Consider the following 26,603-nt stretch of genomic DNA (forward strand, 5'->3'; position numbering starts at 1 on the left):
AATACATTTGAAGAGCTCTGACAGCACTTTAAAACAGTCGTCACGGCTTCCCCCAAGGAATTGTGGGACCTGCCATTTGTTAAGACCCTGAACGGCAACTTAAGGAAGCATTTGGAAGAGACCCCCTGTTTGAAATTCTGAAGGGCCGTTGCCTGTCAGTGTGGACAACAGTGAACTAAATGGAGGAATAGTCTTACTTGGACCACGTATGACACACTTTTAAAACCACATGATGTAACTTTAAAGAGTTATGGCTTCCCCTAAAGAATTCCGGGAGCTAAGGGTGTGGAGAGTTGTTGAAAGACCCCGTTCACCTCAAAGAGCAGGGGTCAGCAAACTTTTTCAGCAGGGGGCTGGTCCTCTGTCCCTCAGACCTTGTGGGCGGCTGGACTATATTTTTGGGGGGAAATGAAGATGGAGGGCAAAAGGAGAAGAGGATGGCAGAGGACGAGATGGCTGGACAGTGTTCTCAAACCAGCATGAGTTTGACCAAAATGCGGGAGGCAGTGGAAGACAGGAGTGCCTGGCGTGCTCTGGTCCATGGGGTCACGAAGAGTCGGACATGACTAAACGACTTGTTGTTGTGGCCAAAGTCTTGGAGCCTCAGCTTCAGGATCTGTCCTTCCAGTGAGCACTCAGGGCTGATTTCCTTCAGAATGGAGAGGTTTGATCTTCTTGCAGTCCATGGGACTCTCAAGAGTCTCCTCCAGCACCATAATTCAAAAGCATCAATTCTTGGGCGATCAGCCTTCTTTATGGTCCAGCTCTCACTTCCATACATCTTAGCACCCACATATTGGGGTACAGGGTGCCGGGGTTATTGTGCTGTTCAGAGCTGCACAGAGGAGATGATTTTGGCCAGTGCAACTTGTCATATCAGGGTGAGAAAAGCTGCGCTGTCTACAAAAAAACCCTCTTCCACTCAGCTAGCCTGGTGCCTTCCAGATGTTTCAGAATACAACTCCCATCAGTGCCAGCATGGCTGGAGTTGTAGTCCTAGCACAGGGGTCAGCAAACTTTTTCAGCAGGGGGCCGGTCCACTGTCCCTCAGACATTGTGGGGGGCCGGACTATATGTTGGAAGAAAAAAAATGAGCGAATTCCTATGCCCCACAAATAACCCAGAGATGCATTTTAAATAAAAGGACACATTCTACTTATGTCAAAACACACTGATTCCTGGACCGTCCATAGGCTGGATTTAGAAGACGATTGGGCCAGATCCGGCCCCCGGGCCTTAGTTTGACTACCCATGTCAAAGAGCCACAATTTCCAGAGTGTTTTAACCGTCAGTCACTCTTCCAAGCAGCTCTAGAAAAAGTACCTCTGAGAGAATAGGGAGCCTCCTAATAAACTCTCAGCGCCTGTAGCAAACTACAGCTCCCAGAATTCTTTGGGGGAAGCCACGACTGTTTAAAGCACCGCAGTGGGGTGGGCTAGAGGACCCCCGGGGTCCCTCCCAATGCTACAATCCTACGATTCTATTCTAAAGTGGCATCACAGAGCTTTGAACGTATGGTGCAAATGGGGCCGTAGTTCATCCCCTCTGACTCACCCGGTGTCCGTTGAAAACGTAGGAAAGCTCATCCGCTCCCAGTTCCACGTCAGGCCGCACGTTGGGTCGTGCCCACCCTACTCGCATCTCTCCCGTTGTGACGGCCTCAAATTCAAAGTACCATTTGCCTGATTTCACCGCATAGAACTGTTCGGCGCGGAAAATGCGGACCTTCTCTGATCGGCCCTTGGTCAGCTCCTGACCTGTTGAGGAGGCCCAGGAAGAAGTGAGGAGATACAATGGTGATGTTGCCTACTTACAGGTCTATAGGCTCTGGCACCCTGTTCTGTTCACTCTCCTCTAGGCAGAGAGCCCAGTCACACATTCAGATGGATTGCATAGCCCTGAGTATCTGAGACTGTACAACTCCAGGCTGCAGATGGGAGTCCAGATTGTTCTCCCAGACATCAGAACTTCCCCATATTTGGAACACGAGCATGTCAGGGACAAGATTTTAGCTTAAACTTGTTTTTGCGTGCCGGCTTTCTGCAAGCAGAAAGGTAATGCACGTAAAAAACTAGAATGCCAGGAAGAAAGCTGAGTTAGAATTCCTCCTCTTTAAATTTGGGGGTTTTGTGCATAAGGAGATTTAAAAAGAAATACAGGAAAAGCAAACCTGCAATTCCACCCTTCTGCAGTCTTAGGTAGCACAATCTGCTACATTTCTTTATTTGAAATATGATCTTAAAACATTCTAAACCTTTGCCTTTCCAGCTCAAATGTGCCTCCCCCAAAGGTTGCTTATAATATCCCTGCAATAAATAAATAGAAGCAGCTTCATATTAGTTCATCTATGGCCCAGGCAACTAAAATCATCTAAAGCTGTCATTGAAAAGAGAGGAGAGGTGGTGTTGAACAAATAATTCTGGAAGGGTTTTCCGTAAATGAGGCACCACCACCCAAAAGGCTCTGTCCCCAGTCACCCACCACCTAGGCTTCAAAGGCACCGAGAGCACAGCTTTTGATAGCTGTCTCATTAGCCAGACAGGCCTGTGTGCCTCTCCTAGCTGTACTGCCCTGCTCTTATCAGCTCTCCCACTAAGACTGGCAGAAGAGCAAACTCAGGGAATTAGAAGGACACTCACTGGCTTCCTGGTCTGGTGGTTCGATGTTGTATCCATAGCCGATTAGAGTGCGGACCGCTTCGCGCAGGCTGTCCCGGTTCGTTTTCTTAGTTCTCTCATCTAGCAGGCTGTAGGGCACCAGGCGGGGGTTGCGTTTGTTTTTGATGTCCTAAGAAGGGAACAGCAGAAAACACACACATAAGACTGGCCCGTTTCCCAAAACCACACCCACCTATCCATCAGCTGGCATCCACAGGTGATGTCAACTGACGGGTGGGTGAAGGCAGGGCTCAATCCTGCCGGATGCTGCTTTGCTGGTGCAGGGAACTTGCTGGTGAAACAGACCCCTCTCCCACCCCACAGGTCAACTTTGATGGGTGGACTGGATCGCACACCTATTAGTCACCTGACGTCATCATGACGTCAGAGGACAGGCAGGAAAGTTGGATGGGTGGAGAAAACCATCTGGCCCACTGAGCCAAGAAGGTTCCCCATCCCTGGTATACACCACACAACATAAACACAGGTATCCTTTATGTTGAGCAAAGTATGCCTGACTAGAAAGGTGGAAGGAGCAGAACAGAGGACTCAGGAATCCTGGCTCACAGCTTCTCTTTCTGTCTTAAGTCAGAACATCTGACTCCTGTGACACAAATGCCATTACATTTTCTTTCTTTTCTTTTAAATTTATACCCCGCCCTCCCCGGCCAGAGCCGGGCTCAGGGCAGCTAACACCAGTAAACTTACAATAAAAACATAATAGGGGAGGGGGAAAAAACAATTTAAAATACAGGTTAAAAGTACAATTTAAAATGCAGCCTCATTTTGATAATAGCCCATGGATCAAAACCACAGGGGAGGGAAAATATAAGGGTCAGACTGAGTCCAAACCAAAGGCCAGGCGGAACAGCTCTGTCTTGCAGGCCCTGCAGAAAGATGTCAAGTCCCGCAGGGCCCTGGTCTCTTGTGACAGAGCGTTCCACCAAGTCGGGGCCAGTACTGAAAAGGCCCTGGCCCTAGTTGAGACCAGTCTAACCACCTTGCGACTTGGGACCTCCTAAATGTTGTCATTTGTGGACCTTAAGGTCCTCTGCGGGGCATACCAGGAGAGGCGGTCCCGTAGGTACGTGGGTCCTAGGCCGCATAGGGCTTTAAACGTCAAAACCAGCACCTTAAACCAGACCCTGTACTCCACCGGGAGCCAGTGCAGTTGGTAAAGCACTGGATGAATGTGATCCCGCAGCAAGGACCTCGTAAGGAGCCTCGCCACGGCATTCTGCACCCGCTGGAGTTTCTGGATCAGCTTCAAGGGCAGCCCCGTGTAGAGCGAGTTACAATAATCAAGCATGGAGGTGACTCTTGCATGGATCACTGTGGCCGGATCAGGGCGAGAAAGGTAAGGGACCAACTGCTTAATACGGTGGAGATGGAAAAATGCCACCTTTGCTGTGGCTGCAACCTGCGCCGCCATGGAAAGGGAGGTGTCGAAGGTTACACCCAAGCTCTTGACAAAAGGCGCTGGCACTAATTGAGCCCCCACAAGAGATGGGAGTTGGCTTTAAGCTTTCCTTTCCTCCCCTGTCACCTAGAACCATGCCAGATGCTGGGTTGTAGCCTTTGCTAAGCATCGCTCTCATGCCAACTGGTATACCATACCTGCACAACACTATAGGTCCAGCCCTGCTGGACACGATCTCTTGCCCAGACATTGTGCCCATTCTCTGCCAGTTTGTCCACCAAGGTGTTCTGGGCCGGAGTTAACTTGATGTGGTTGAGATCCAGCGGCGCTGGTTTGTAGCCATTGGACATCATGTACCTGTCAAGAGGATCAAAGCAGGGCTTTAGAGCAAGGCAAACGCCCCCTGCCCCCCGCCCCCAAAGCCTTTCTTTCCACCTGTTCGCAGCCACTGAGCTATTTGGGACAGCATTCCCCTCGCTTTCACCAGCTCATTTGCCCATCTGGACAAATAAACAATTCTGTATCTGCTTGGTGGGGAAACAGGCCAGCAAATCAGCTGTCCCGTCTCCAATGGTAAGCCAACATTGCATAGCCAGGGCTGCAATTCATAATTCTGCACCAAGCACTCCCACCAAAGCCAGTTCTTTGCACGTTTGTGTTCTTCATCAGCCTGGATGGTAAACAGAGCAAAGGGATGGGCAGCTGGCAGAAGCTGCAAGGCTGCATTTTGTAACACTCTTAAGGCAGAACAGACTCTGTCTGTAGGTATCAGGTAGCACCAAGAACTAGTCTTTCATATATTTTATGTGTTGGGATTATTAATGTATCTGGATGACTTTGTATTGTTTAAACTTATGCCGATAAAAGGCAACAACACAGTACTGGGAAGGAGTCTCTTAGCAATTTTTAACGGGAGATGCCAGGGATCAAAACTACATAACTTGACCCTCTAAAGATGGGGTGGTGGCCACTAAGCTGGGTGGTTTAAAAAAAGGATTGGATAAATTCACGGAGGGTAATTGGCATCTAGGCATAATGGCTATCTTCTACGGCCACTGTTGGAGGCAGCAATGTCTGAATACAAGTTTCTGGGAATAGTAATAATAATAATAATAATAATAATAATAATAATAATAATAACAACAACAACAACAATATATTATTATTTATTATTTATACCCCAGCTATTTGGCTGGGTTTTCCAACGAAGTATTAAAATACAGTGAACTGTTAAACATTAAAAGCTTCCCTAAACAGGGCTGCCTTCAGATGTCTTCTAAAAGTCTGGTAGTTATTCTCTTTGACATCTGGTGAGAGGGCGTTCCACAGGGCGGGTGCCACTACCGAGAAGGCCCTCTGCCTGGTTCCCTGTAACTTGGCTTCTCGCAATGAGGGAACCGCCAGAAGGCCCTCGGCGCTGGACCTCAGTGTCTGGGCAGAATGATGGGGGTGGAGACGCTCCTTCAGGTATACTGGGATGAGGCCATTTAGGGCTTTAAAGGTCAGCACCAACACTTTGAATTGTGCTTGGAAACGTACTGGGAGCCAATGCAGGTCTTTCAAGACCGGTGTTATGTGGTCTCGGCATCCGCTCCCAGTCACCAGTCTAGCTCCCTCATTCTGGATTAGTTGCAGTTTCCGGGTGACCTTCAAAGCTAGCCCCACGTAGAGTGCATTGCAGTAGTCCAAGCGGGAGATAACCAGAGCATGCACCACTCTGGTGAGACAGTCCGCGGGCAGGGAGGGTCTTAGCCTGCGTACCAGATGGAGCTGGCAGACAGCTGCCCTGGACACAGAATTGACCTGCGCCTCCACGGACAGCTGTGAGTCCAGAATGACTCCCAGGCTGCGCACCTGGTCCTTCAGGGGCACAGTTACCCCATTTGGGACCAGGTAGTCCTCCACACCAGCCCGCCCCCTGTCCCCCAAAAACAGTACTTCTGTCTTGTCAGGATTCAACCTCAATCTGTTAGCCGCCATCCATCCTCCAACCGCCCTCCAACAAGAGAGCTTTCCATGGGCAACTGGTTGGCCGCTGTGGGAACAGGCTGCTAAACTAAATGGGTGACTGTCCCAATCCAGCAGGGTCTTCACCAGTCAGATGGGTGGGGTACAAATGATAAAATCTTTGTTGTTGTTGTTGTTGTTGTTGTTGTTGTTGTTGTTGTTGTTATTCTCTTATGTAAGCAGAACATGTGTTCATCACTGAGCTACAGACCCTTCCAAATGTCAGAGGGGTGATTGAAGGTAACCTTGCCAGCAAACCAACACACACACACATGTATTTAGAGCTATACTTTGGCCTCTGCCTGGAGGCAGCGACCAGCCCACCTACGTTTTGGGGAGCTTTGTCTTCTTGAGGTTCTCTTCAGCTTTCTCATCTGCCATCCCCACATGGCAGCCCAGAGCAAGCAAGGTCCTGCAGGGGACAGAGCAAGGGTTAAACAAACTCTGCTGTGTCCTTACCAGCCACATTCCTTTCCACCACTCATCTCAGTGAGCAACCGTGAATCAGTGAGGGCTGATTTTCAGTTTCAAGGGGAATTCAATGGGGAAGAGACTACTGAATCAGAATTCAATTTACCGGCAGTACCATCTGTCAAATATGAAGCTGGTATGTGTACGTGTATAGAAAGCTGGGTTCGTGATAGGGACAGAATGATCTGTCAGCTTTTGTTCTCTCAGTTTCTCATTTTCCCAGTCTTAAATTCCATTCCCCACATTGCCATTTATTTTCTTTTAAAAAACCACAGTCATGAAAAATTCATCAGCACTCCAGTGTAAATTTCACCTGATAAACACGCTCTTATATGCAGTCTTGACTAAGGTGCACATTTCTGCAAGCCGTTTTCCCATAATGAAATGCAGTCTTGTATGTTATTTTCACCAACACCTTTGCTTTTATGCACGCTCTAATGCACACATTTTTGTAACCCAAGGGACTGCAGCCTTCTACAGAGAACAGGCTTCTAACCTCTGCTCTAAGACATATTCTCTTGTCAAAACAAAAAAAAATTTTTTCCTTCCAGTAGCACCTTAAAGACCAACTAAGTTAGTTCTTGGTATGAGCTTTCGTGTGCATGCACACTTCTTCAGATACACTGAAACAGAAGTTGCCAGATCCTTCTATATAGTGAGAAGGTGGGGAGGGGTATTACTCAGAAGGGTGGTGGGAATGGGTGATTGGCAGATAGCTTTGATGAGCCTGTTGACGACTCTTAACGACTGCAATAGGTCTTACAGGAAAAAGCAAGGGGTGAGAAGGTGAAAAATGGCTTTGTCATGTATAATGAGATAAGATACCTATTGCAGTCGTTAAGAGTCGTCAACAGGCTCATCACAGCTATCTGCCAATCACCCATTCCCACCACCCTTCTGAGTAATACCCCTCCCCACCTTCTCACTATATAGAAGGATCTGGCAACTTCTGTTTCAGTGTATCTGAAGAAGTGTGCATGCACACGAAAGCTCATACCAAGAACTAACTTAGTTGGTCTTTAAGGTGCTACTGGAAGGAAAAAAAATTTTTATATTCTCTTGTGTTTTTCTTAGTTCCTCTCTGTTTTCTTTTCTGGACCCTGACACTGCCAGGACCTTTTTTCCATTGCCAACCGCATGGGTAGGCAAACTAAGGCTGGATCCAGCCCAATCGCCTTCTCAATCCGGCCTGCGTACGGTCCGGGAATCAGCATGTTTTTACATGAGTAGAATGTGTCCTTTTATTTAAAATGCATCTCTGGGTTATTTGTGGGGCCTGCCAGGTGTTTTTACATGAGTAGAATGTGTCCTTTTATTTAAAATGCATCTCTGGGTTAGTTGTGGGGCATAGGAATTCATTCAGGTGTTTTTTTCTTCAAAATATAGTCCGGCCCCCCACAAGATCTGAGGGACAGTGGACTGGCCCCCTACTGAAAAAGTTTGCTGACCCCTGGGCCTGCTGTCTTATGCTGCCCCCTGACCTACACATGTAGAAGAAGAGGAGGAGTTTGGATTTGATATCCCGCTTTATCACTACCCAAAGGAGTCTCAAAGCGGCTAACATTCTCCTTTCCCTTCCTCCCCCACAACAAACACTCTGTGAGGTGAGTGGGGCTGAGAGACTTCAAAGAAGTGTGACTGGCCCAAGGTCACCCAGCAGCTGCTTGTGGAGGAGTGGGGAAGCGAACCTGGTTCACCAGATTACGAGTCCACTGCTCCTAACCACTACACCACAAAGCTGACCCACTTAAATTGAGCTTGCTTCTCCACTTAGGACTTTCCACCATCAACTCACTTGAGTGTCTCTCCCGACATCTGCAGGTTGTAATTGCGTTCTGGTTCGGGCAGGCTGTGGAAATCCAGCAAACACGGGTGCAAGCGCTTGTTGTCATCCCGGATCTGAAAAGGGGGCAGAGGCACAGGATGTGATTAATAGTACCCGTCCCACTCCTCCCTCACTTGCCACAACTAAAGGTTCAGAGGCCCAACTCAAGCTTGTTTTAGGTGAGTTGGGGGAGAAGGAGAATGGCACCTTCTCCACCTATATATTAATTGGGGGGTGGCGTGGGGAACAGGAGTCCCATTGGTGGGCACCGAACACTCACAGGGCCGTAAGTCCACCCTTGCTCGATGCGAGTCAAAGCCCAAAGTTCATGGATGTTCTCTGCCAGTTTCTCCCGAATTCGCTCAAGATGGGGGGGCAGTACAATCTGCAGAGAAGGAAAAGAGGAAAGTTAACAGGGAGATGAGGCACAGGTGTGATTCCTAACTACCTATATTTTCCCAGTAGTGATGTATGGAAGTGACAGCTGGACCATAAAGAAGGCTGATCGCCGAAGAATGGATTCTTTTGAATTCTGGTGCTGGAGGAGACTCTTGAGAGTCCCATGGACTGCAAGAAGATCAAACCTCTCCATTCTGAAGGAAATCAGCCCTGAGTGCTCACTGGAAGGACAGATCCTGAAGCTGAGGCTCCAAGACTTTGACCACCTCATGAGAAGAGAAGACTCCCTGGAAAAGACCCTAATGTTGGGAAAGATGGAGGGCACAAGGAGAAGGGGACGACAGAGGACGAGATGGTTGGACAGCGTTCTCAAGGCGACCAGCATGAGTTTGACCAAACTGCGGAAGGCAGTGGAAGACAGGAGTGCCTGGCGTGCTCTGGTCCATGGGGTCATGAAGAGTCGGACACGACTAAACGACTAAACAACAACAACTACCTATATAAAGGGACGCGGGTGGCGCTGTGGGTTAAACCACAGAGCCTAGGGCTTGCTGATCAGAAGGTCGGCGGTTCGAATCCCCACGACGGGGTGAGCTCGCGTTGCTCGGTCCCTGCTCTTGCCAACCTAGCAGTTCGAAAGCACGTCAAAGTGCAAGTAGATAAATAGGTACCACTCCGGCGGGAAGGTAAACAGAGTTTCTGTGCACTGCTCTGGTTCACCAGAAGCGGCTTAGTCATGCTGGGTACATGACTCAAGAGTCGGCCTCGAGTGGACCTAAGGGTCAGGGGTCCCCTTACCTTTTAACTACCTATATAGCGCAGCCTTTGGCAAACCTGGCAACTGCTTGCCCCAGAAATCCCTCGGCTTTGGGGCTGGCCAATTTCAACCTGACCCCACCACCTCCCCACACTTTGTTCCCCCGATCCTCTTTACCTGGATGGTATCCACAGGATATGGCGTGAAGGAAGTGTGGGACAAGGACTGGGTGGGCCCCAGAAGGTTCCGGAACCCGTTGAAGTCGTGTTTATACTCCTTGATGGGCTCCACGCGCATCTTGTCACGTGGCAGGAGGGCTTCATAGCAGGGGGCGTAGCCCGGTGGGGGCAGGAACTTGAAGTCCCCATGGCGTCCCCCCAGGAGGAACCTCACCCTGGCGGGGGGGAGGGGCAAAAGAGAGAGAGTTGGACACTGTCCCCAATTAGGAAAGAACCTACTGTTAATTTTTTTTAAAAAAAATAAAATTTTATTATTATTACATTTTATTTAACATAATTATTACAAAGTACAAGCAAAATACATACAAATACATACATATATTTTTCAGATAAGCACACACATATAAAAAAGAACAAAAAAGAAAAATAGGAAGAAAAGAAAAAAGAAAAAGAAAAAATAAGAAGAGAAATTGGAAGAAAAAGAAAAATTGGAAGAATTTCTTCCAAATTTATTCTACAAATATCTCAATAATAAAATTTCATTGATGGACTTCCATCGCTTACACTGCACTTCCTATATACATTAAGCAAATTTGTATCTGTTATTCCGTATTTTTCCCATATAATCTCATACAAATATTCTAATCAATAAGTTTTCTAAATCTTTCGTAAATCTATTGTAAACACAACCAACACCCTACACTTAATCCTTGTCTACATAAATAATCATTTAAACATTTCCATTGTTTCTGGATTATATTTTTTTGTCTTATCAGTCAGCTTTGCTAATTCCAAGTATTCGCATAATTTACCCAGCCATTCTTCTTCAGTTGGAATGTAATTCCCTTAAGGAAATAACCTACTGTTTAAAGGTCTTTGGGTGGAAAAGCAGGCTAGAAATATTAGCATTGTCCCGCCTACGGGCTGAACAACAGAACTCCGCCCCTGCTGTCCCGCCCCCATTCTCGCAGGCCTTGATTGGCTCAGAGCCTCACTCCAGTTTTCTGAATGGCCGTGATGGGCTCTTTGACAAAACAACTTTCCAGGGGCCGCACACGAGTGGTGGAGGGGGCCAGGGGCAACAATTGGGTAGAGCAAGGGGAAGATGTCACTGCTCCTGGTGGTTTCCTTTGCCGTTGCGTTTATGGCTTTTCTCTTCAAATTATATTCTAAAGAGAATATGAAGTAGCAATATAGACAGTACTAACTGCAATCTAAGGGACGCGGGTGGCGCTGTGGGTTAAACCACAAAGCCTAGGACTTGCCGATCAGAAGGTCGGTGGTTCAAATCCTCGCGACAGGGTGAGCTCCCGTTGCTCGGTCCCTGCTCCTGCCAACCTAGCAGTTCGAAAGCACATCAAAGTGCAAGTAGATAAATAGGTACCACTCCGGCGGGAAGGTAAACGGCGTTTCCATGCGCTGCTCTGGTTAGCCAGAAGCGGCTTAGTCCTGCTGGCCACATGACCCGGAAGCTGTACGCCGGCTCCCTCGGCCAGTAAAGAGAGATGAGCACCGCAACCCCAGAGTCGGTCACGACTGGACCCAATGGTCAGGGGTCCCTTTACCTTTAACTACAATCTGCTACGATAACTAGGGGCCAGTCCAAACACTCGCTCTTCCAGCTCCTGCTACCCCCAAATTTTCTCCTCTCTAGATCTAAAGCAATGTGGCTCTCCTATTTGGATTTTCAAAGCATGGGGAACCTTCAGATTTAGGGGGGAGAAATCGTGGGATGACAGGAGTTGGAGAAGAATGCCACAGGGATGAGGGGGAAATTAAAGGGGTTTGCATGCAGGGTTTGCAATCTGCGTCAAGGCAAGGTGTGGACAGGCCCTAAAATGAATTCTCCTCCTAACAGACCGTTGACTCAATGGTGATTATTCCTCTTTTTTAGTAGGTGAGCACAGGTCTGGGCCCTGATCCTCATTTTCGTGCTTACTTGATGCCAGCAGAGAAGCTGACCACAGGGAAGAAGAGGCCGTCCAGGTTGAAGTTCTCAAACATGCCCTGGACGGGGAAGCCATTGATGCGGAAGGAGATGCTGGGCACGCTCAGATCGAGGCAGCAGCTTACCACGTCGTCCGCCCCCAAGGTGTGCTGGCCGGGGGAGGTCACGGCCCGAGCCACGCGGCCTGTGCCAAAGAGAGAGGAATCATCAACCTTTATTACAGTCCAGAGACCCAACAAATCGTTACAAAGCAATACACAATTCATACAGCCTACCTCCAGGTTAAACAAGCATTTCGTTCAGAATATAGGGATTACTGGTTCTAGCAACCACAGATAAAAACTTGGCCACCGCTAATGTTCTAGCATTTGTCCGGTCTTCCAATAGGAACCTGACATAGTGAGCCTCTGATTTTCCCAGAAAAGGTACCAGCAAGGGTAATATCAGTTCAGCCCTGGCTTGCTCATATTTTGCACAGTGCAACAAAATATGTTTTATGGAATCGATGTCTTGAGCACACGAGCAAAGTCTGTCCTGGTAGGGAACTCCTCTCAACCTGCCATCCAACACAGCAGAAGAAAAGACGTTTAGTCTGGCTTTGGTGAAAAGAAGAGAGGAATCACAGAACAGTAGGAATCTCAACTAGATAATACAGGACAACATACAATGAATTCATAACATGCGGGCGATGTTGACATTTCCATTCCACCTTAAGGAACAGGCGTGAGATTGTTGCGTGTCACATGCCTGTTCACATTCCAGCACAGCTTGCTGGGAACGTCCGTTTGCGTATAGCTTTTGCTGTTCTCTCCAAGATGACATGAGAGAGAGAGACGACATGTTTCTTTGTTCTGATTTATTTTCATAAATCTGTAGCTGTAGCATGACTTCATACGCCTCACGCCCACTTCTGTGTGCACAGTACATTCTGCTAATTGCGTGCCCTGGCTTTTGAAGTTCGGGTCGCTGATTTATGTCTGAGCATGGGCCGATGGAAGGAGACGTACGAGCTGGACTTGCCAGCTGGCCTCCCGGCCCCTCTGCATGTCGACAACAAGCCTTCAGCCCAGGACTCCTCTTCACGTTGAACCCCATGGATTCAGTGGAATTAATGAAGACTAGTATCCTCCTGCTACGTTTTACCTTCTTGGCCGTGTAACATTGCTCCTAAGACAAACCACAGAAGCTCGTCCTTTCCTTGGCAACCATCTACACCTATGAGAAGGTCCCCTTGCTATTCATGTGCCGCCACCAACTTACGAGTGCTGCAGTGCAAGAGATTCTTTACTGCACTTATATCCCACCTTCCTCCAAGGAGCTCAAGATGGCACCCATCGTCCATCTCCCCATTTTTCACCCTCACAACAACCTTGTGAGGTAGGTTAGGGTGAGAGAGGGTGCCAGATGGACCAAGGTCATCCAGGGATCTCCATGGCCGAGAGGCGGTTTGAACCCCAGACACCCAGGTCCTAGTATGGCACTCTAGCAACTGCACCATCCAGGATTAAAAAATGGACCACTTAGAGAGAGGTGAATAGACCTCTGTGCATGCAAACACCCAGAGTCCATGCAAGCAGGGCTGTGTGTCTTTTCTGAACCTATTTTTAAAACATTTAAGATCAGCAGATCTATATTTCTGCCCAGGATTATGGGTTAGTTGAATGTTATTCAACTCAATTAATGATATAATTATTAATATGATTGTTATTGCTTACTTGAGCGGATGGGGCGATGTGGAATAGGTGGGGGTTGTCTGCTTAGATTTGTTCTGTGTTATGTGTGTGTGTTTTTCAATTATTTTGGTGATTGCATTCTACGTGTTCTCATTTGCTTTTTTGTTGTTGTTGTAATGTTTGGTAATATTTATTAGATTTTCTAGATGATACATAATCTCCCCGCTGAAATTTAAAAGGGCCTTTCTAGTTCTTTAAAGCACACCTAATTCCTTCCCTCTTTCCTCTCAAGCCTCCCTCTTTCAATTACTGCGTTGCTTTAATGGGATTGTTTTCTTGCATATTTTAATTACGGGTGTTTATATTTCAGCGTTTTAATGGGACTGCTTTGCCGCTAATTATGACCGTGTGTTTTAATTATGGGTGTTTATATTTTCATTGCTCGGCTTTTATACTTGCAAACCATACTTAGAAGCCCATCTTGACAATAGTAATGGCATCTGGAAGACCACCTCCTCCCCTATAAACCCTCCCGGGTGTTAAAACCAGCAGAGGGAACCTGTTTGGTAGTTCCACCTCCCTCAGAGTTTTAGGGGGTATAGCCTAGGGACAGGGCCTTCTCTGTGGCAGCCCTTAAGTTGTGGAACTCCCCACAGAGGCACAAGTGGCATGTCTGCTATATAGTTTTCAGCAAATGCCAAAGACACACCTCTTTATCCTGGCCGTTTACACCTGAGACATCTGACCCACACTATTCTTGTGACTGTACTCCATTTTAACTGTTTTATATTTTATATTGTTGTGATTTGCCGTGGGACCTGCTGGTGAAGGGGAGGTGACAAATATAGTAATAGTAGTACAGTGGTACCTCGAGTTAAGTACTTAATTCGTTCCGGAGGTTCGTACTTAACCTGAAACTATTCTTAACCTGAAGCACCACTTTAGCTAATGGGGTCTCCAGCTGCCGCCGCGCCGCCAGAGCACAATTTCTGTTCTCATCCTGAAGCAAAGTTCTTAACCTGAAGCACTATTTCTGGGTTAGCAGAGTGTGTAACCTGAAGCATATGTAACCTGAAGCGTATGTAACCCAAGGTACCACTGTAGTAATAAATAGCAGCAAAAACATTTCCTCCTTAGAATCAGGGTTTCCCAGACTTGGGTCTCCAGCTGTTTTTGAACTACAACTCCCATGATCCCTCGCTAGCAGGACCAGTGATCGAGAAAGATGGGAACTGTAGATCAAAAACAGCTGGAGACCCAAGTTTGGGAAACTCTGCCTTAGATGCCACAACAGCAACAACCAAACAACAACAACAACAACAATTTATTTCCATGTCTCCCATCTAACTGGGTTGCCCCAGCACCACTGGGCAGCTTCCAACAATTATAAAACCGCAGTAAAAGCATCAAACATTGAAAACTTCCCCAATACGGACTGCCTCTATTTGTCTTCTAAATGCCAGGTAGCCGTTTATTTCCTTGACACCTGAAGCCTGAATGGTGTGTGAACCGCCCCACGCAGGTGCCCTACCTGACCACAGGTGCAGGCCGTCGAAGCCAAAGGAGTAGAGGTCGTCCCCGACGCCGTTGCCTCCCCAACCTTCCCCGCCTCCGGGGTAAGGGCTGTATCCTTCTGCCATGGCCCAGCCAACCCGCAAATGGGTGGCTTGAGAGGTCACGAAGGGTTCCACGTAATCCACGATCATCTCGTAGTACCACTTCTTGTACTGAGTGGAGCCATCGTGCGTGCCCAGGAAGATGTTGGGGCGCATGCTGTTTAAGAGGGAGGAAGAGCAGGGGAATGGGAGGGAGAGTGAAGAAAGGAAGGAGGAAAAGGAAAGACCACCCAGACCCAAAGGGAAGAGAAAACCAAAGGACGTGATGGTGATTTGGGGGGTCTCTCTGATGGCCTTCCTCCGAGTTTAAATTCTTTGATCCCAGTTGAATTCCAAGATCCTAGGTTAAAGGTAAAGGGACCCCTGACCATTAGGCCCAGTTGTGGCCAACTCTGGGGTTGCAGCACTCATCTCGCTCTATAGGCCGAGGGAGCCGGCGTTTGTCCGCAGACAGCTTTCGGATTATGTGGCCAGCATGACTAAGCCGCTTCTGGCGAACCAGAGCAGCGCACGGAAACACCGTTTACCTTCCCGCTGCAGTGGTACCTATTTATCTACTTGTACTTTGACGAGCTTTCGAACTGCTAGGTGAGCAGGAGCAGGGACCGAACAACGGGAGCTCACTCCGTCGCGGGGATTCGAACCGCCGACCTTACAATTGGCAAGCCCTAGGCTCTGTGGTTTAGACCACAGCGCCACCCGCGTCCCTTAGATCCTAGGTTACGTTAAACTAACAATTAAAGTTCCGTAAGGCAGATTCTCTGCCAAGGGAAGCTTGATCCTGCTATAACAAATTGGCTAAAGTTACACAATTTCTCTTATATGCACCATTTATTATGAAACATTTGCTATCGTGTCCAAGTCAGATTATGCAGAAGGGCAAGGGATCTGAAGCTCTGCTGCCCCCAAGTATGGGGAAATCTTATTTCACCCCCCTTCTAGCTTCTGAGGGCGATGCCGAACTGACTCAAAACTCAAAACAGATCCCCTGAAATCGTTGGTCTTGATTTACTTAAGCGCACCGATTTCAGTGGGTCTACTCCGTAATATGGCTAACAGTGGATATAATCCTGATATTTCAGCAATCGTTGTCTGCACACCTTTGGAACTCATAAGGACTAGAAACGTAAAGTCTAGTTAAAAAGGTAAAGGTAAAGGGACCCCTGACCATTAGGTCCAGTCGTGACCGACTCTGGGGTTGGGGTGCTCATCTCGCTTTATTGGCCGAGGGAGCCAGCGTACAGCTTCCGGGTCATGTGGCCAGCATGACTAAGCCGCTTCTGGTGAACCAGAGCAGCGCATGGAAATGCTGTTTACCTTCCCGCTGGAGTGGTACCTATTTATCTACTTGCACTTTGACGTGCTTTCGAACTGCTAGGTTGGCAGGAGCAGGGACCAAGCAACGGGAGCTCACCCCGTCGCGGGGATTCGAACCGTCGACCTTCTGATTGGCAAGTCCTAGGCTCTGTGGTTTAACCCACAGCACCACCCGCGTCCCAAAGTCTAGTTACGTTTCCAAATTTGTTTTCTGTGCTGTCCATCCACCCCCCTCCAGCAGAATTGTGACATACGTGATGCCACATTAAAACGGGGAAAGCACCAACCTGGTGACGTAGTTGATGAGCTTTGTCTGCAAGAGCAGATCCCTCCCCGGGAGCAAGTTTTCAGTGATGAGGTTTTGGTTAGAGCGGACGGCCACACCATTGCAGACACACAGAGAGCAGAGGACATCCAGGACCTGCCAAGGGGGCACCAAAATTTATTTATTTCATAAAACTTACATACTGCTTTATTGTAAAAAAACAAATCAAAACCCTCAAAGTGGCTTACAAACAGAATTAAAACAATGGAATTATCAGCAAAACAAAACAAAAAACACCACAGTTAAAAACAACTGTTTAAAACATTCAAAAAATAATAATTAACATTGATGATAAGGTAAAAACCAGATTAATGAGCCAGGCTCATCAATTTCAATGGGTCCACTCTGAATAGGAGTTAACACTGGACAGGATCCAAGTGTGCTACATGTGCCTGTTAGAATTCCTGATCTATGATTGAAGTCATGGGATTTTTGTCTATCACATGACGGTGTATGTTTTGACTCCACAAAGTGGGAAGTGACGGAGACAGGATGTTTGTGTTACTGTGTTCTGTGAAGTGGGACTATTGTCCTTTGTTTTTTCTCTTTGCTGTCTGATGCTAGAGAGAGAGGGAGCCATGTTGCCGTGCTCCATGTGTGTTTATATGTAAATAAAGTAGATTAGCCAAAATGCTGAGTTGCTGAGGTCTGTCACGCACGATGCACAAACTCTGCGGATCCCTAAGTGTGCCGGTGTTGGTTGGCATCGGTCCCTGTGATGTTCAGGCTGAAGAAAGCTTTTGAAGCTCCCGAACGAAAGACCAGGAGGGAGAGAACATGCCAGTCGGGCACGTGTCTCTGCCAGGGTGCTACTCAAGTGTAGGCTGAACTCCTGACAGTGCCCTTCCCCTGGCCTGTGCCCAACATGTTGCAGAGAAAAAAGCTTTCTGCCGACTGACGCTTGTCTGTGAGAAGAGGAGTCAGTGGCGCATGTGTGGCTCGACTTACCTTGTGGTTGCGCCCGTGTTTGTCCAAGAGTGAAATGATGGACTTGATGTGGTTCTCCTGGATGATGTTCAGAACTTCAGGGCTTTCAATGAGCACACAGTATAAAACCTCCAAGATACCTGCCAGATAAGACCAGGATGGGACAAAGAGAGAGGGAGAGAGAGAGAGAGAGCGCACACATGTTATCCTCACAACAACCCTGTAAGGTAGGCTAGACTGAGAGCGAGTGACTTGTCAAAGGTCACCCAGCGAGTTTCATAGCCAAGTGGGGATGTGAACCTTGGTCTCCAAGTCCTAGTCCAACACTCTGGCCATTACACCACATTGGCCCCCAAGCTAATGGATAATGGTTGATTCCCCATAATTTTAGGGGAATTTTAGGGGAACTATAGCTATAGGTAAAGGTAAAGGTACCCCTGCCCATATGGGCCAGTCGTGTCCAACTCTAGGGTTGTGCGCCCATCTCACTTAAGAGGCCAGGGGCCAGCGCTGTCCGGAGACACTTCCGGGTCACGTGGCCAGTGTGACGAAGCTGCTCTGGCGAGCCAGCACCAGCGCAGCACACGGAAACGCCGTTTACCTTCCCGCTATAAAGCGGTACCTATTTATCTACTTGCACTTAGGGGTGCTTTCGAACTGCTAGGTTGGCAGGAGCAGGGACCGAGCAACGGGAGCTCACCCTGTTGCGGGGATTCGAACCGCCGACCTTCTGATCGGCAAGTCCTAGGCTCTGTGGTTTAACCCACAGCGCCACCTGTGTCTCTTAACTATAGCTATACACAAGACTAAATTGCTTTCAACACTGGGTTATGTTTCCTCTCCAAACATTTCTTTGTTTTAACATAGATGATAGATAGATAGATGATAGATAGATAAATAGATAGATAGATAGATAGATAGATAGATGATAGACAGATAGACAGATAAATAAATAGATAGACAGACAGACACTAGCCTTCCTCAGTCTGCACTTTTGGATTACAAAAGTTTAGGACTACAACTCCCATCATCCCTGCCAACTGCCTGGGGATGATGGGTATTGTAGTCCAAAACTTCAATAGTGCTCGGGTGGCTTGAAGAAGATCACGGTATAGGATAGCCCCAACCACCCCATCTGCTCACCAGAGGAGGCCTCCAGTCGATCCAGCTTGCTGACCAGCCAGTCCAGGTTGTTGGAGAAAAGGGCGCAATTGGCTCGGTTCCCACGGATCAGCGAAGCTGCGAGGAGGGACACCAAGGCAAAGAGCGTGCATGTTACTATCCGGCTAGTTATGGCCGCAACATTATTGTCAGGCAATTTAATTTTGCAACCGCGAGATCAGACCAAAGGCCTATTATCTCGTCCAGCATTGGGTCCTCACAATGGATAACCAGAAGCCCACAAGCAGAGATGATAGATGGAGCAGCCTTCTCTCACTCACTCACAATCCTTTTACTTTAAATTATGGTTTAAAAGTGACACGCAAACCTGGCCACTGATTCCCCATCTGCATGATACATTTCCATCAGGGTTATACCCCTTTAAATAGTCATGCCTTGCCCCAGAGAATCCTGGGAACAGTGGTTTCTTTAGACTGCCGAGAGCTGTTAGGAGACCACCCCACTATTCCCCTTACAGAGCTCCAGTTTCCAGAGTGGTTTAATGGTCCATCCCATTTCTTAAGTGACTGGTTCCTTAAGAAAAGGGATGAACCGTTAAACCACTCTGGAAACTGAAGATCTGTAAAGGGAATAGTGTGAAGGGAATCCTAACAACTCTGCTCCCTTAACAAATCACACTTCCCAGGATTCTCTGGGAGCAAGGCACGACTATTTAAAGGGGTATAACACTGATTAAAATGTATCATGCAGATGGCACACAAGGATGCACATTCTTAGAAAGTCTTCAGGGGCTGCAGATTTCATAAAACCACTTCCGCCATTCGGAGGAGGTGGAGTTGCAGGCTTCACGGCCCCTGCACAATTGGGGGAATTCCCGGCCGCGTCACCTCCTGGGCAGCCAATCGGCTGGCTCTAGGGGTGTGGCCTGCCTTATTTAAACCAGGACGCGGCCGGGGATCTCCCTCTTTGCCACCTGCCAGCTGTTCCTGCTTTTTCCCCACCCTAAAAGGTTTTTCGTTCCTTGACCTTGCTATGGACCTCGGTTGGTCACCATTGAGGGGCCTGGTAGGAATTTTTCCACTAGGCAAATTGGCACCAGCCACTTGGCTTCTGCCTACCTTGTAGCAAATCGTCACAACTTTCTTGGTATTGGTGGCTAGGCATTGGTATTGCTCTGTAGATGGAAGAGGGGAGGTAGTGCCATCACCTGCCCCACATATAGAAGGGTAGCCCGATAAAGGATTCCGGGGGAGCGGCCCTTATTTAGCCCATTAACCTTAATAATTGTGTCATGTGTCATTTTTTCCACTGGGGGGGGGGTGGGAACTTGCCACGCAAATTTAGGGGCCAGGAAGTTGTGAAACCTGCAATCAAATCCAGACCAAATCAGAACTGGAAATCCATGCTGACCCCCTTCCCTAAACTTCGCTAGCCACGCGAGAGCACCCTGCAAGCTCCAGATCTGTGTCGTGTCAACATGGGCCCAGGTAGCTCTCTTCCTGGAGCTCTGCCCTTGGTGTTCATACCGAGAAGCTCATACAGCAGGTTGACAATCTCCTTCCAGGACTCAGCGGCATCTTCGCCAGCGTATTCAGCAAAGTGTGCGGCAGTGCTGTACACGTTGAGGCGGTCGATGCAGTTCAGAACAAGCGTGATCATGCCCTGCGAAAGAAGCAGAATAATAATAATAATAATAATAATAATAATAATAATAATAATAATTTATTATTTATACCCCGCACATCTGACTGGGTCTCCCCAGCCACTCTGGGCAGCTTCCAACCAAATATCAAAAACAATACAGCGTCAGACATTAAAAACTTCCCTAAACAGGGCCGCCTTTGGGTGTCATTTAAAAGTAAAACACCGTATTTTTCACTCTATAAGATGCAACAGACCATAAGACGCACCTAGTTTTTGGAGGAGGAAAACAAGGAAAAAAATATTATGAATCCTAGAAGCCAGAACAGCAAGAGGGATCGCTGCGCAGCAAAAGCAGCGATCCCTCTTGCTGTTCTGGCTTCTGGGATAGCTGCGCAGCCTGCATTCGCTCCGTAAGACGCACACACATTTCCCCTTACTTTTTAGGAGGGAAAAAGTGAGTCTTATAGAGCAAAAAATACGGTAGTTGTTTATTGCCTTGACATCTGCTGGGAGGGCATTCCACAGGGCAGGCGCCACTACCGAGAAGGCCCTCTGCCTGGTTCCCTGTAACCTCACATCTCACAGGGAGGGAACCACCAGAAGGCCCTCGGAGCTGGACCTCAGTGTCCGGGCAGAACGATGGGGGTGGAGATGCTCCTTCAGGTATACAGGACCGGGGCCATTTAGGGCTTTAAAGGTCAGCACCAACACTTTGAGTTGTGCTCGGAAATGTACTGGGAGCCAATGAAGATCTTTCAGGACCGAAGTGCCCTCAGGACCTGGAGTCTGACCTTAGCAAGCCCCACAAGCCCCTGCTGTCTTCACCAGAGGTGGAGAAGCTGTGAGCCTCTCCAAATGCTCTTGGGACTACAGCTTCCATCATTCCTATTGGCCATGCTGGCTGGGGCTGCCGGGAACTGGGAATCCAACATATTGAGGGCACCGGTTCGGCGATGGCATCAACCTGGTTACCCTCCCAGGCTGAGCCCCCGATTTCTCACCTCCTCCTGGAAGAGGTTCTGTCTGTTTTTGAGGGAACGCAGCTTGGTCTGCTTCTCCTCATGTTGCAGCTCTTCTTCGGGGTGCTGGAAGTAGTTGATCAGATCCTGCAAGCTGAGAATCATCCCATCGATGGGAAGAGTCACTGGGGTTCCCGACTTGACCTTTCCGCTCAGTGTGTCCAGGCCCCTGGGGAAGGAAGAAGAGTTTGGATTTGATATCCCGCTTTATCACTACCCGAAGGAGTCTCAAAGCGGCTAACATTCTCCTTTCCCTTCCTCCCCCACAACAAACACTCTGTGAGGTGAGTGAGGCTGAGAGACTTCAGGGAAGTGTGACTGGCCCAAGGTCACCCAGCAGCTGCATGTGGAGGAGCGGGGAATCGAACCCGGTTCACCAGATTACGAGTCCACCGCTCTTAACCACTACACCACACTGGAACAGCCAGAGCTGAGATTAGCATTGGATATGGATGGCACAGAGAAGGAGGAATCACATCCCTAAGATGGCCGCAAGTTAATATATTTACTTTGTGGAATGCTCCCCTCTTCCGCTTCGGGTCTTGAAAATGGCAAGCTGCTAGACCTCATGGCCGCTTAATCAAAGAGAGGAACGGCGGGATAGAAATTCAATAAATAAACCCAGCACCGCAGCTCCTCCTCTTACTAGGCGCTGCTTCTCTTCTCGCCAAACTGACCTCTCTCTTCCCTCCTATTGAAGGAATGGGTTTCCCAAACCCAAAACTGCAGGCAGTTTGAAACGGGCACCAAAATCCCTATTTTTCCTTTGCTAAAATCCATTAGCTTGAGCTCTGAGTCAATGTATAAACAAAAACCCGGCTGTATAAACAAGTGCTCAGAGCCCTCTCCTTTATCAGTTCGTGACGGCAAGGATGACCTTGGCTGTTTCAGTGCAGTAGGGATGACATGTCTAGGTCTTATCTTACGTCCTAACGCACAGACCTAGTCCGGAAACAGCGCCAGAGTGTGTTCTTGGAGTTGGTGACCTCTTGCTCCAAGATAAGAGTAGGAACAGGAATACCCTTTTATGGTCAGAAGTACAGGAAGGAATACCCTTTTATGGTTGAGAATACCGGAGCAGGAACATATGTGATGTCAACCTGCGTGTATAGGCTGACGTGGTTGGATTCCTGGGGAAGGAGGGAGAGGGTGCCTGGAGGATATATATACTGCATGAAATTTCTCATTTCTTTCAACTTGCTGTGGACACACCACGCAGGTGCCTTTCTGCTGTTCCGGAGAGCAGAAATAAAGAACTCTTTCTCTGAACCAACCCTTGGTGTCATTTGACTTCCTTCCTCCTGTCCAGGAGCAACGCAGACCCAATCGGTGAACTCCAATAAGGCTACACTATGAGCATAGCTGTCAACGTTTCCCTTTTTTTAAGGGAAATTCCCTTATTCTGAATAGGATTCCTCACACGAAAAGGGAAAATTTGACAGCTATGCCTATGAGCAGTTCGGTTTTGTTTTGCATTGCGACGAATTACTCTTAGTCTTGCACATCTATTGGAATGCTTGCTAACATTCCGTGGCACCACAATGGATCAGTCAATGGGGATGGCAGAGGGGAGCATGGAACCACAAAGAAGATGACAGGTAGGCAGGTGACAGTCAGGCACAGAACACAACTCAAGCAGTCGATTTCTTGGTTTCCAGGGGAGCAGAATCTGCCCGGCACCTACTTGATGAACTGGTTGTAAAGGCCAGAAGTGCTGTAGATCATCCGGGCAGCTTGCGACTCCTCACGCTGGCAGCGGGTCAGGGAAAGAGCATCGTCCATGTGACCTTCCTGGTGCAAGATGGCCTGTAGGATGAGCGAAGAAAGCAGGTATATATGGTGGACGCTCTGAGAATTCTCGAACCAGAGATTCTTGACAGGGGGACCTAGGAAACTTTACTCTCTGCACCACTATGACAGCTGGCCAGCAGAGGGCGCTGTGCTGCGGTGCCACTGCCACAGATAGCCAGAGGGTGGTGCTGCAGCAACCAATCCAAAAGAGACCAGCTGACATGGGGAGCCAATCAGCTTCCACCTGGCCCTATAAAGCTGCGGACTCAGGCCGGGCTCTCCAGTCTGAGGAACTTGCATGTTTTAGATGCTGAATGGGCACCTTATGGGCTCAACCTCCCCTGCGTGACTCCTTGACTCAGGGCCACCAGCTCTGATGGAAAGCCAGGGAGGCCAGCCGGTTAAGCCTCACCTTTCTCTTGAGCAGCCCCAAGCGGAGAGCCTTGGCATCAGCCGCCGCGTACGTTACCCAGAGGCCGCTGTCGACATGCTGCACGAAACACATGGACTCTCCGTACTTGATCTCAGGGGCTCCCATCCCCTCCACGTCTCGCTTCGGAGCCACATCCAGCTTTTCCTAGAAGGGCAAGGGGGAGAACAGAGGGCGCCATGAGCTCAGAGGGATGGCAGGGGCACACTGAGGCCACAGGCTGGCAAAGGGGCTGTCCTACAATGTTTATTTTATTCAAAAGCAAACCAATAAGACAAAACAGCAGCACATGTATGCCATAGGAGCAATCTTTACATTTAGACATATATTTTTGGGCTTTTCTTTTAAAGATTGTGTGTGTGTGTGTGTGTGTGTGTGTGTGTGTGTGTGTGTGTGTGTGTGTAACACCCTATTTACCATACATCTGTGTTTTCCCAGACATCTTGCCAATTCTGAGAAAATCCGCCCAAAATGAATGAATGTTCAGTTGGACCTGATTATTCAGTTTTAGACTATCTTGCTGTTGCTAAAAGTGCTTGGCTGCTCCTACTTACAAGATTCTCTCCATTTCAATGCCACTTTCAACATTTAGTATTTTTAAATGGCCGTAACCCATCCAGGGACCTTACAGTGAAGGGCAGGTGAGAAAATGAATTAATAGTAGTATTAGTAGTAAATAATAACCAAAAATCCACACGGGCACCATTTTCAAGCCCATTTCCTGGCTGTGTCCAGGAAAATCCAGCCGCACGGCAGACTTATCTTATGTGTAATTCGCCTTGAAACAGTGGTTTAGAAGGATAAATCAACGATCATAACAATAGTCATAATAACTCTGTTTGCCCTCGTTGGCCGTTTGCCTCTGAATCCCAGCTGCCGTGGAATCACAAGTGGGGAGAGCTCTGTTGCACTTAGGCTTCCCATTGGGGAATCTGGTTGGCCAATGAGAGAACAGGATATTGGACAAGATGGGCCTTTGGTCCAGCACGGCTCCTCTTGGGTACTTATATTCTTAAAGGCAGAGCACTTTGCTGGGGGAGACTCTTGAGAGTCCCATGGACTGCAAGAAGATCAAACCGATCCATTCTTAAGGAAATCAGCCCTGAGTGCTCACTGGAAGGACAGATCCTGAAGCTGAGGCTCCAAGACTTTGGCCACCTCATGAGAAGAGAAGACTCCCTGGAAAAGACCCTGATGTTGGGAAAGATGGAGGGCACAAGGAGAAGGGGAGGACAGAGGACAAGATGGTTGGACGGTGTTCTCGAAGCTACCAGCATGAGTTTGACCAAACTGCGGGAGACAGTGGAAGACGGGAGTGCCTGGTGTGCTCTGGTCCAGGGGGTCACGAAGAGTTGGACACAACTAAACAACAACCAAGACTGTCTGCTTCCAACAAGGGCAATAATGGGGGACTCCTCTCACCTTAGAGATCCGGAAGCAGAAAGCTGTGGCTTTGGTGTGAGCTTTCTCAGCGTCGACCACAACCAGCCCCTTCTCGTCGGTCTGCGCCAGGTAGCGGCCCGTGGTCACGTGGCGGACGCGGAAGGGCTGCCCCCACTTCATGTGGCTGCCGCTCCAGCTGTTGTGGTGGAAGAAATACTGTATGTTCCCTCTCAGGCAACTAGGACAGATCAGGGGTAGCCAGTGTGCTGCCCTTCAGCCCCTTCAACTCCCATCAGCCCCTGCAGCCAGCAAGGCCAATAGGTAGTGATGCCAGGAATTGTGGTCCAACAACATTATAAACGACATTATAATGTAGTCCCACCGTTTACTGGTGTGAACACATGGAAGAAGGATGTGTTGTGGCCAATTCCCCTCACAGGTAGTTCCTTTCCTCAGTCGTTTTTATTGTCTTTGGCCTTTACTGGCATGAGTTCAAACAATAAAGTCATACAAAGTCATCCAAATACATTAGTAATCCAAAAACATACAGTATATAAAAAGACTAGATAGCCACCATTGAGTAAACCAGGCAACTTTAGATTTAGCTTTAAAAATCTGGGCTGAATACCCCGAAACAATACAGGTAGTTTCAGGAGTATCATCCCTCAAGAAATACTGGATTACGCACCCTTTGTAAATTGATATTTTAAGCTGTAAGGAGACAGTGAGACAGTGCTCTGTAGGATCCAGGCTTCCACACAGGCAGGTCCTTCCCCTGGTTTAATTTCCCACATGTCCTCTGTTGGCTCCTCCGCAGTCAGTGGCGCCCATGGTTGGGCCTTGAACAATTTATTGGGTTGCGGCAGTCACAGTTTCCTGAGCAGCACCAGGGGACTGATCAGAGCAGCCATGTTAATTCTCTACACAATGCCTCAAAACAACACTACATTGAGGGCAAGGGATTGTGGGAAATTAAAATGGCAGCTCCCAAACCCAGCTGTCCACTGGCATACTGGCCTTTTTTTTTTTTTTTGAGGGGAGCTGTTTTTGCTTTATTATGTATTTTATGTTTTCATTTTTTTTCTTTTCTGTTGTGAACCACCCTGTGATCTTTGGATGAAGGGCGGCATTACAATAAAATAAAATAAAATAAAATGGCAGTTGTGCCTGAGGGTGTAAGCGCACTGATGCTAGGACTGCTCACATGTCTGATAAGAACAGCCACTTTTGATTGATGGGGTCTGTGTGGAGAGGGTAACAACGTTCAGATTTTTGGGCATTGAATTACAAGAGGATCTGTCCTGGAGTGTCAACACAAGGGGGCTTGTGAAGAAGGCGCAGCAGAGACTGTACCTTTTGAGAATTCTAAGGAAAAACCATCTTCCGCAGAAAATGCTGCTTGCCTTCTATCACTGTGCCATTGAGAGCGTGCTCACTTATGGCTTATGTGTGTGGTACGGAAGCTGTACTACCCAGGACAGGATGGGGTTGTACAGAGTTGTTAAGGCAGCAGAGAGCATTGTTGGCTGCCCACTCTCCACCTTAGAGCAGATTTATGCCACAAGGTGCCATAGGAAGGCACTGGACATAGTAAAAGATCCATCGCATCCTGGTCACTGTCTCTTCGAGCTCCTGCCGTCGGGCCGGAGATACAGGACGATGAAGACAAGAACGAGCCGTCTTAAGAACAGCT

The 26,603-nt window shown here is 48.2% G+C and overlaps 1 protein-coding gene across 11 annotated transcripts in view; it reads right to left on the reverse strand.

The window, feature by feature from the left end:
* RYR1 (ryanodine receptor 1) overlaps window positions 1-26,603 on the reverse strand; it is a 228,207-nt gene that overhangs the window by 135,912 nt on the left and 65,692 nt on the right. For all 11 annotated transcript variants that reach the window (XM_083626671.1, XM_083626668.1, XM_083626667.1 and 8 more), the window contains exons 10-26: window positions 24,950-25,106; window positions 23,510-23,674; window positions 22,991-23,112; window positions 21,289-21,475; window positions 20,170-20,305; window positions 18,665-18,760; window positions 17,543-17,661; window positions 16,557-16,690; window positions 14,868-15,109; window positions 11,655-11,847; window positions 9,714-9,930; window positions 8,661-8,765; window positions 8,351-8,454; window positions 6,413-6,496; window positions 4,275-4,434; window positions 2,640-2,787; window positions 1,555-1,757 (exon numbers count right to left, since the gene is read on the reverse strand). In XM_083626671.1, the coding sequence (XP_083482797.1) occupies window positions 1,555-1,757; window positions 2,640-2,787; window positions 4,275-4,434; window positions 6,413-6,496; window positions 8,351-8,454; window positions 8,661-8,765; window positions 9,714-9,930; window positions 11,655-11,847; window positions 14,868-15,109; window positions 16,557-16,690; window positions 17,543-17,661; window positions 18,665-18,760; window positions 20,170-20,305; window positions 21,289-21,475; window positions 22,991-23,112; window positions 23,510-23,674; window positions 24,950-25,106 (2,572 nt within the window). The remainder of the gene's footprint in view (window positions 1-1,554; window positions 1,758-2,639; window positions 2,788-4,274; window positions 4,435-6,412; window positions 6,497-8,350; window positions 8,455-8,660; window positions 8,766-9,713; window positions 9,931-11,654; window positions 11,848-14,867; window positions 15,110-16,556; window positions 16,691-17,542; window positions 17,662-18,664; window positions 18,761-20,169; window positions 20,306-21,288; window positions 21,476-22,990; window positions 23,113-23,509; window positions 23,675-24,949; window positions 25,107-26,603) is intronic.

Source organism: Podarcis filfolensis (genome assembly GCF_964270895.1).
Source record: "Podarcis filfolensis genome assembly, chromosome: 8".
NCBI classification, from domain to species: domain Eukaryota; kingdom Metazoa; phylum Chordata; class Lepidosauria; order Squamata; family Lacertidae; genus Podarcis; species Podarcis filfolensis.